Below are 10,568 nucleotides of genomic sequence, written 5' to 3' on the forward strand. Positions count from 1 at the left end.
GTAACTGTATGGACTGGAGTGGCTTTCTGGGAAGGATGTGAGTCATTTTCTTAAGTGGATGCTAACTCGCATGTGTCTGTGCCAGTGTCACGTGTTATGCTCTACTGTTCGCACACAGCTCTGGGTAGTTTACCTTTTGGGCACGTCGTCATTGTCTTCTAACATCAGTTATGTTCTCAAAAGGCTGGAGAGAGAGGAATTGCAAAGAAAGGCAGAGGGGGAAAGACTTCGCCTAGAAGAAGCAGCCCGTAAGCAGGAAGAGGAAAAGAAGCGGCAGGAGGAAGAAGAGAAAAGGAAGGCAGCAGAGGAGGCCAAGCGGAGGGCCAAGGAGGAGCTGCTGTTGAAAGAAGAGCAAGAAAAGGAAAAGCAAGAAAAAGAAAAGCAGGAAAAGGCCATGATTGAAAAGCAGGTACTGTGCAAGTCTTTATATAGACTTTCCTTAAGGGCCTTAGTTAGTATTAGGTAAAATTAGTTCAATTTGGATGACTCATAATGTTTACTTGAAGTTTTTCTTTAACTGGGCTAGTTAATAAATATGAGTTACTTTGGGCAACAGAAGTGAAGTTGCTAGTATTTGCTGTATGTCCATTTGGGTTCCCCCGAAGGCAGACCCTGGATGAGAGCTTGGGTGCCAGTAGTTTATTTGGGAGATGATCGCAGCAAGCTGGCAGGGGGGTGAGAGGCAAGCACATTGCTGAGTGGGTCGCTGTGGGCAGCTGGAACTTGCTCCCTATGGAACTCTCTGAGAGACTGTGGACCATGCCTTAGAATTATCCCCCTGAGTGGTGAGGAAACTAGGTTATTTGTCTTCCAAGTCCTGCCCCTTATGGTTGCAGGTCACTGAGGGGAAATTAACTTCCTGAAATTTCTAGCCCATGCATACTTATGGCCAGAGACTACCCTCAGACACAAAAAGACCTTGACCTTGTAGGCAGACTGTCTGCAGGTGATTTGCATGGTGGACCGAGGTCATATGAGTGAGACCCAACCATGTCTGCTGTGTCATACAGCAGGCTGTGTAAATCCACATTGAATATTGGAGCAGCACCCACTTTTCGGTAGACAATGAGGTGGAGGAATATAGGTGCAAACCCCAGGGAATTAACTAGCGTTTTCTTTAGCTTAGTAAAGCCTATCCCTCCTCTTACATGTTTCTACCAGAAGGAAGCAGCAGAAGCAAAGGCCCAGGAGGCAGCTAAACAGATGCGTCTAGAAAGAGAGCAGATCATGCTACAGATTGAACAGGAGCGACTGGAGAGGAAGAAGGTAAGGGCTAAGGGATCAGGAGTACTTAGGTTGAGACAGGGACAGGAAGTGAGTCCAGTTATGTTCTGCAGTTGTTGGGTACGGTGCTCTTAGAATTGTTATTTAGGTTGATTTCATTGATCATACTGTTGTGTCTTTATTAGTTTTCTGTCATCTTGTTCTTTCATTTACTGAGAGAGGGGTATTGAAAGCTCCATCTGTGATTATGGATTTCTCCACTACTCCTTCCAGTTCTATACATTTTTTTATATATACATAATTTGAAGCTCTACTGTTAGGTGGATTTATCTTTCAAATTATTAAATTTTCCCATTGAATTACCCTTTTATCATTATGAAACGTCCTTCTTTATCTCTAGTAATATTTCTTAAAGTCTACTTTGTCAGCCTTTTTGTGATTAGCACCTGCATGATAAATTTTTTCACTTTGAACCTATGTGTGTCCTTATAAATGTGCCTCTTATAAACAGCATATGGTCAGGATTTGTTATTTTAATCCAGTTTGACAGTTTTTGTCTTTTAATTGGGGTGTTTAGGCCACTGAATTACAGGTGAAGGGTTTAAGGAGGCTGATTATAAAGGTCCGTTCTCATGGTGTCCAATCTGTGGCCTCCCCTTCTGCACCTCAGCTTGGCTTTCTTTAGGGTGGTCCTCTTGAATGGCAGGTAGTGATTTGTTGATTTCTAGGTAAATTAAGGAGAGGAAGGAGAAAGATGGGATATAAATTGTTGATTCTAGATACTTAACTAGTTCACTCCTTAAGCATTTGACCTTGTTCGTATGGCAGAGGTGTATGTCTGCAAAATCAATGGAAAACCTTTCTCTACACATTATCCTCTGCTGATGTTTCTTTTTTACAAGTTTTGTGAGGAATGTGAAATTGCGTATAGACCCGGCTTACTTGTATATGTTTTTGGTCTTGTAGTCCTCTTACCTGCTTCTTTTTGGTTCCCAGAGAATAGATGAAATTATGAAGAGAACAAGGAAGAGTGATGTGTCTCTGGAAGTGAAGGTAGGCATTCAGAGTACTATTTTCCTAATTCATGTACTGAGAAGAACAGAATGGTGGAATATATTCAGTGACATTGTAGGTCTCAGAGAGGATTAACCAGAAAAAAATGGGCTCTTCCTTGCTTTGTTCCTGGCTAGATTAAGGAGGCTGTAGGTCCCTGAAAGGAAAGAGGAATCTAAGAGAGGGATTTCAGAGACGGGGTGATAACAAAAAATGTCCTCAGGGAAATGGGGGTAGGGATGCAGGGAGAAGCATTATAGTCCACAGATAAAAAAAGAGAATGGTGGCATATTAATAAGGGAAACATAGCTGATTTGTAATAACCTCAGAAAATTCAAAGAATTACCGTGGAGCAGACAGCTGGCCCAGCATGGTTCCAAACATCCTCTGATACTTTTCAAAAGCACTTATCTTTCTACATAAAGCCAACCTTCCCTCTATTTGTTTTCAGAAAGAAGACCCTAAAGTGGAGCTTCAGCCTGCTGTGTGTGTGGAAAATAAGACAAAACCAGTTGTCCCCAACAAAATAGGTGAGCGTGAGGTCTGGTTCTTAGGTTCTTCCTTTCAGGAGGTGAGGGCTCCTGGCGCTTCCTGTGGGGGACTAGCACCCACGGGTCCTAAGAGCTTTATTACTGGAAGGGGCCTGTGCACTTTCCCCTCCCTTGTGGAGTTTCCATCTCCAGCACGGGTCTGTCAGGTGCACTTGGAAACCGGCGGGTTCCTCAGTTACTCTAATAATCCCAGTGCCGGAGCCAGGCCATCTGCTGGCCAGGCTGCTTTCCGGGAAGCTTAATTGATGGTCAGGTTCTATTAAGAACTGACTCTGCTGTTCTACAGCAGTTTCTTCTGCCTTCCAGAGTTCTGGATAGTCCAGCTCTTTTCTATCATGTATACGTAAAGCTCCTCAGGTTGGACTGTTTCGTGGCAGCCAAAGTCAGAAAATGTGTACCCATCTCAGAGTCACTCTTCACGTTTCCCTTTAGCCTTGTGGCTCAAGAGCCTGGGGACCTGTACAGCATATGACACCAAGCCTCCCGGGTGGGTCATGAGACCTGCACAGACACTGATGATGTCATTTGTCATCTCTTCCCGGTGGGAAGGTGACTACATGGGGTTCTTTTTACAAAAGATATTGCATTGTTGGTACAGTAGAGGATTCATTGCCTCTATAGATATTTCCCCTGTTATTTCATTGTTTGGGATATTTTATGACTGACAGAATGACTTTGTATTCTCCATCAGAAATCAATGGCTTGAACACCTGCCAGGAAGTTAGTGGTGTGGAACGTGCTGCCCCAGAGAGTTTCCCCCAAGATGTTTTCGCTAATGGACTTAAACCAGTTGGGGGACTTGTTCATCTGGACGCGGTTGATGGGAAATCAAACAGTCTGGATGATTCAACCGAAGAAGTTCAGTCTATGGATGTGAGGTAAGTCCACTGCTTTTGCATTTGAGCCTCATCTCTTCCCCAGATACCTCCACCACCTCTTAGTTGATTTCTTCATCTTTTCCACACCCAAATCTTTCTACACACCTATAGTAGACACGGTTGCCATTCAGGAAAGCTAACAGTGGTAAATTAATATCCATGTTTTGGGTTGAGTTCCCTAGAAACAGAGCCTGGGACAGGGATTCTAGGGCATGGGATTTATCAGAAGAGAGCCCTCAGGAGAAAGGGGAGGGAGGGAAGCAGGATTGGGCAGGGGGCGTCACTAAGCAAGGATCTGGTCTCAGCTGGTCCCAGTGGAGCTCTGGAGGATGGATTTCCACCAGAGAGGGGTCTGACTGCAGTAAGGGAGGTGGCTTCATGGCACTGTGTTTGTCAGCCATCGACTGTGGAGCACCCAGGGTGGGGATGCTCCCATCAGCCAAAGGAAATGGTCCAGAGGAAGGGCGGCAGCTGTGAGCCCACAGCAGCTGGGGGGTGGGTGCAGCCACAGGTAAAGGGGGTCTGGGTGGGGCACCAAGAAGGCCCACTCACTGTGTCCAGTGTCTCATGTTTAAGTAAACCTGTCATTGGAAACTTTATAAAGGAACTAATTTGCTTTCAGATCCTAACAACTTAAGGAATTCTTAACTGGTATATGTTTGTGGATAACATTGCCTGGCAAATTAACCCTGGACCAAAGGAGAGCTCAGTTAGCCCGGGGTTGGGGCAGAGACGCTGGAACAATGCAGGGCAGGGCAGTTGGGCTGGGGGTCCTCTCTGTGACAGGAGGGAATGCCAGTATTTTGTACAAGCTCTGCCTGAGCTCCAGCCTGCTGGAGCTTACACTTCTCTCCTTGCCTGTGAATACTCAGCCTCGGTCTTGGGGGAGGCAGGTGGAGAGCAGAGCCTTTCCCAGGGCGCACTGACTGCAAATATCCCAGCTCGTGCAGCCTGGCCTTGAGCCAGATATGGGAAAACCCAGGGTCCAGCCGCCCTGTCACCAGGAGAGCAAGTGCTGCGCAGCCTGAGAGTAGGGCCTCCTCAGGCCTTGCCAACACCCGCCACCGTCATGGCAGACTTCCTGTAAGTGGTACCACTCTGCCCCCGGGGGGGCAGGGAACTGCTGGGGCATCTCAGATGATAACACAGTACCTCCCGCCGCCATGTTGAGGCAGTTGTGCTTATTCTTTGTGCCTCTGGGTGGGGGCGCGGGACGAGACCTGGCACTGGCCATGGTTCAAGGAGGTGAAGGAGCTTTGTGTGTGCACTGCGTTCTTGGTGTGGCCACCTCTGCATTGGAGAAGGGTGACTCCTGGGGGCAGCACCTAAGCTTGTGGCGCCATTCTGTCCTCCGCCTGCTCTGACCAGCTATTCAAACCCTGGGAATGGAGGCGGGCAAGGCGGAGATGGGGCGGGTGTTCCCACTAATGAAGCAGTTTGCCCAGGCTCCCGCCACCAGAAGTGGCGTCAGGTCAGCTGCTGCCCCTTAACTAGGCTCAGTGTGAGGGAGACAGATCACCTGAGCTTCTGCAGTTCAACTCGTTTTTCTAGATTCTTCTCTAAGCTCTTACGGAGGAAGAAAAAAATCCAGACAAACCTGACAGCAGCCCTACTCTGGCTGTTCAGAGAGACTCCTGGCGAGGGGACCTCAGATCCCAGCCCACCACTCATCTGAGCTAGGCCTCTGGTTGACACACTATGAAACTCCTCCCTTCCACCTCTAGGGAGAGGGGAGAGAGAGAGACAAGGCCCGCGGTGGGGGGGCGGGGGGGGAGGGGGAGTGGAAGCCTCACTTTAGCGAGGGCGCTGTGGGAGAGATCGGCTCTGCAGGTGGCCGGGTGGGTGGCGGGGGTCCTTGCTAACGACGTTCCGGGCCTCAGCTGAGCAGTCCTCCAGGTGGCTCCGGCAAAGTCTTCCCCGCATGGTCGCCTGCGGGGAGAAACGCTTATTGATTGCATTTTGCGGTGGAGGAAAGTGAGGTCTGGGGAGGGAAAACTGCTCCCCAGAGGCGGTGCTGCTAGAGAGAGGCTGCACCTAGGCACCCCGTGGTGATTAGACCCCCCCCCCCAGCTCACTTTCAGCTTCTGGCATTGGCTCTGTTTGCGTTTCCCATTTTAAGGGTTTTGGAAGTGTTTGGTTTCTCTGCAGTAGTGCGCTGGTGCCTGTGGGTTTTTGCTTTATTCCCATGGGCAGCGTGAGCTTGGCCTTCGCAGCCCTGCTCAATCTGAAACCACACACCTCAGATGGGACTTGAACCCACGGCCTGGGACTCGAACCCACGGGCTGGGTCTCAAACCCACTGTCTTTTTTTTTTTTTTTTTTGCTGTACGCAGGCCTCACTGTTGTGGCCTCTCCTGTTGTGGAGCACAGGATCCGGACGTGCAGGCTCAGCAACCATGGCTCACGGGCCCAGCCGCTCCGCGGCATGTGGGATCTTCCCGGACCGGGGCACGAACCCGTGTCCCCTGCATCGGCAGGCGGACTCTCAACCACTGCACCACCAGGGAAGCCCCAACCCACTGTCTTTTATTTGAAATCACACACCTGGTCTCAGGATTTAATGAAGCTCAGGTTCTTTATGTCTCAGCGCAGAAGGAATTCAGCGAGAGGCAAAGTGATAGGCAAGAAGTAGATTTATTAATATAGAACGCTTGTGAGGGATACAAGTGGGCAGACAAGGGGGCTCTGCCCCAAGAACCAAGTGGGAAAGCCAGTTTATGTAGGGAGATACACACTCCAGAGAGAGAGTGCAGGCCATCTCAGAAGGTGAGAGGCCCTGGGAGATGCACGTTCCATAGACAGAATATGGTCAGTCTCAAAAGGCGAGAGTGACCGTGAAATATGGTGTGGTTGGTTTTTATGGGCTGGGTAATTTCATTCGTTAACAAGTGTGAGGATTATTCCAACTGTTTTGGAGAGGGGGCGGGGATTTCCAGGAATTGGGCCACCGCCTACTTTTTGGCCTTTTATGGTCAGCCTCGGAACTCTCATGGTGCCCGTGGGTTGTCCTTTAGCATATGCTAATGCATTATAATGAGGGTATAATGAGGCTCAGGGTCTAAGGGAAGTCGAATCTTCCACCATCTTGGGTCTGATCGGTTCTAACCAGTTTTTGTATCCTCAAGGGCTATGTCATTTTTTTAAAGGTTGTGCCCTGCCGCCTTCCCTCCTGTCTCAAATCGGCTTCCCTTCTGTCAGTGTCTCAGACTTGAACTAACTTGTATCTTTTATAATGTGTTACACACAAGCTCTGGCTCTAAATCCATCTTCTCTGGAAAAGAAGAGTAGTATAACAAAGTATGACAAATAGAATTAATAGTTTGTCTGTCTCTCCATCTCTCTCTCTCCCTCCCTCTCTCCCCCTCCCCCTCCAGTCCTGTTTCCAAAGAAGAGCTTATCTCTATCCCAGAATTTTCACCAGTGAGTGAAATGATTCCTGGGGTATCTCTGGACCAAAATGGAACTGGTAATGCTCGAGCACTTCAAGATCTCTTAGATTTCACTGGCCCCCCCATTTTCCCCAAGAGATCCAGTGAAAATCTCAGCCTGGATGACTGTAACAAAAACCTGATCGAAGGATTTAACAGTCCTGGCCAAGAAAATACTCTGAACACCTTCTGTTGACAAATACAACATCTCTTTAATGAAAGGTACAGTCTTTTGATGATAGTCTAAATCTGTAACTCTCCAACTGGGGTTTGTGAAGATGAGATAAACGTCACTCAGCCTCCTAGTCAGTTTTATTTTTACAAAAAGCAAACAAATGTGGACTCATGGTATGTACAAGAACTGAGATGGATTTCAAGTGAATCCTCATCTGAGAGCTTTCTGCGCCACCCCAGCATGCACACCCCTGCTGTTCGGGGCCGGTGGGTGCGTGTAGAAGCACTGGCTAAAAGTTTGACCAACCATCTGTGTCAAGTAGCAACTTTTTACAGACAAAGAGAGAATGCTGTAACAGTGGTGCAAGGTAGTGTTAATAAAATGAATTTCCCCCCTGGTTTTATTCAGGGATGCCCCACATCCTATCTAGAATCACTTGTATATATTGGTGAGTGTTGGACTAAATGGTTTGCTGTTCTGTTGACTTCCTCTATTCTTGGATCATACCTGAAGGAGTAAGGTGGGAGAAGAACTGAAGTTTGTGCCCTGAAGCATTCCCCGCCTTTGGCCTTTTTTTCTTGCCGAAGTGCTTCTAGAAGCTTCTTGCTTGAGTAAGATATCTATGGGTTATAAACACTGGATTTGTGTGTACTTAGTTATACTCACCTCACATTGGATTTACTTCAGTTTGGGGCTTATTTTTGAATGATGAAAAACATAATTAGAATCTGTCATCAAATACTTTCATAACTTAATTCCAATTGCTCCTCCCATTTTAGACTTAAATTTTTCTATTCTCAGCATTATCTCAGTCACCTTATTTTTTATGATATTCCACTCCTATAACAGAACTTCAATAACTGATATGATTTAGTCCCAAATGAGGAAACAGGTTGGGGAGGCCACACAGCCGAGGTCACAGTGTCTCGTATACTTATTTCTACCTGACCTCAGCTGTTGGCTGTAGACACTGCATTTTGGAGTTTGCTTCTCTTGGCTCTTGGGGAAGCGGTTGTGGTCCTTTCACACATGAGAGGGAATGCATGACAGGCAGTTTTTAGAATAAACCATATCCCTGGTTTGGAAGAGCAGCCGCCTTCTTGGACACTTTAAAAAATTCACCTGAGCATTCTCTTTCCCTGACAGTTACATGGATTAATATTTAGTAAGAGATTTCTCTTGTTGTTAGCACACCTTGCACCCTTCGGTTCACTGACCTCACTATCAGTTAAGGACCAGAAAATCCACAAAACTTGGAAGAGTGTCCATGGCTTCTCAAATCTATTTCCTACATTTCTAACTAAAAGAAGTGAAAAATCCCTGTCCAAAAAAAAATCTTGGCTAAATAATTGTATTCACACTGCTTGTATATTTTCATCTGTCATGTAATTCTAGTTATCAAATTCTTCTCAGCCAGAGGTGGCAACGCCCCCGCTGGAAATGTGTTTGGAAAGGCGTTGGGGGTGGCTGTCACAGTGGCTGGAGGCAGCACTGGGATTTGCGACATTAAACGTCCTGCAGGTTTTAGGACAGTCCCGCGAAAGAAAATTTGACCCCCTAAAAGAATAGTCCTACACAAAATGCTGCAGCACTTCCATTGAGAGACTCTATAAGCCAAGGAAAATGCAGTTACCAAGAAGGTAGAAACTCCCACACTGCGATCATTTCAGTGAGAGAGAATAGATGCTACAACTTGCAAAATGCTGTCTCTCCATTGGTTTCACCTGATTTTGGTTTTGAATTGCCACAGGTGGCGTTTGGAGAACCCATGAAGCTGCTGGTAGTCAAATCTGAGCTGCCGGCCTTCTGAAGAAGCTTCTGTCGTCCTTAACCGCTGGATTCCAAACTATTAAATCAAAATGTAACTGTATTCCTACTTAGTATGTCAAACGCTGGCCACTCTCAGTAGACCCTTGAGAAGTTGGCCTTGTCGGGCTTTAGCAGAGTTCCATGTTACATTTCTATTTATGAGCTTCAGCTGCTGATAAAGCACTTCCTGTACTCTATTATCATAGTGATCCTCTGAATAACCCGTGTGATTTCGGCTTGGAAAGTCACCTTATAACCATTCTTATCCCCAGACTTGGAGCATATAAACATTTAGATGTCTTTTCTTGTAAATATTCTAGACATTTACCCAGACTCTACTTAAACATACACTGAAAACTTGGGCTGCATATCTCCCTGTCTGTGTTTAGAAGGAGAAGAAATTCTGGAACATTTCCCCCATCTCTGGGGTTTCTTTGTTGGAAGTTACTATCAAGAAGCCGTGTTTTATTATTAAACTTAGCCACCTGCAAAATGTGTTGCCCCCCATTGCTCCTTGGGCGGCTAGTGGAGTAAGTCTGGCTGAGTAAGGGAGCCGTTGAACAGCATGGAAGGCCGTCTGCTCTCTTAGGCATATTCCTCCAGACTTGGGCACCTGAATCTCCAAGGACCTTTCCATGTTGTACCTGAAATCCTCCAAGCTGTAGTCACTCCAGACCTTCAAGTGGCCTCTGGACTGAATGAATTGTGCACCTCCTGCCCAGGTGGTTGCTTTTCATGTTGTTGCTGTTTTTCTCTTGGCTCTTGGGGCTTTTGTTTGTTTGTTTACTCAACTCTAATAAAACCAGGTACAAATGAAAAGCATAGTGCTCTGAGACAGGGGACCCTGAACAGGACCCAATACGTCACTTTAATAGGCTTGAACATAAAAACATCTGGACGGGGGACAAATGACGGTAGAATGTATACTTTACACGTTTTACGCCATATAATAATGTGTTTTCTTCATTTCTTGTGATGAAATGTGACTTTCAGATTAAAATAACCTTTTCTTCTTTGAAACCTTTTTTTTTGTCTTGTACAATAAAGAGTTTGGAAAGATCCATAATTCTGACTGAGGTTTGCAACCAGGAGATACAAAAAAAGTCTCCATAGTAATCTTGTTCATGTGCTCTTAAAACCAGCTACAGTGTAAGACTGTATTAGGTATGGAAACTGTGTACGTTTGTGTATGTGTATATACTAAATAAAATACATGCCTCCAATAATACAGTGCCATAGATCTTGATGAATATCGGGGGAAAATCCCTTTTATGACAAGCACATAGAAAATGATAGCATGGTCTGACTTTCCAAAAAATGCCTTGCCATCTTTCTTATAGCCCTGTTTTGCTAAATGTCTGTTTTCTTGCAATCTGTTGTACCTCACAGCACCATTGTGATCCTGGTGATGCCTCATTTGCACGATGTGTACCTTGTGTTACCGTGAAAT

General features: G+C 46.3%; 1 protein-coding gene across 1 annotated transcript in view; it reads left to right on the plus strand.

Moving 5' to 3' along the window:
* Positions 1 to 10,188, plus strand: part of MAP7D2 (MAP7 domain containing 2) — a 113,204-nt gene extending 103,016 nt beyond the window's left edge. The window contains exons 11-17 of the mRNA XM_060086872.1: positions 184 to 409; positions 1,162 to 1,266; positions 2,221 to 2,277; positions 2,729 to 2,807; positions 3,520 to 3,706; positions 7,081 to 7,356; positions 9,060 to 10,188. Coding sequence (XP_059942855.1) covers positions 184 to 409; positions 1,162 to 1,266; positions 2,221 to 2,277; positions 2,729 to 2,807; positions 3,520 to 3,706; positions 7,081 to 7,330 — 904 coding nt within the window. The 3' untranslated portion in view covers positions 7,331 to 7,356; positions 9,060 to 10,188. The remainder of the gene's footprint in view (positions 1 to 183; positions 410 to 1,161; positions 1,267 to 2,220; positions 2,278 to 2,728; positions 2,808 to 3,519; positions 3,707 to 7,080; positions 7,357 to 9,059) is intronic.
* The last annotated feature ends 380 nt before the right edge of the window (positions 10,189 to 10,568 follow it).

The sequence above is a fragment of the Mesoplodon densirostris genome, chromosome X (assembly GCF_025265405.1).
Source record: "Mesoplodon densirostris isolate mMesDen1 chromosome X, mMesDen1 primary haplotype, whole genome shotgun sequence".
Taxonomy (NCBI): Eukaryota; Metazoa; Chordata; class Mammalia; order Artiodactyla; family Ziphiidae; genus Mesoplodon; species Mesoplodon densirostris.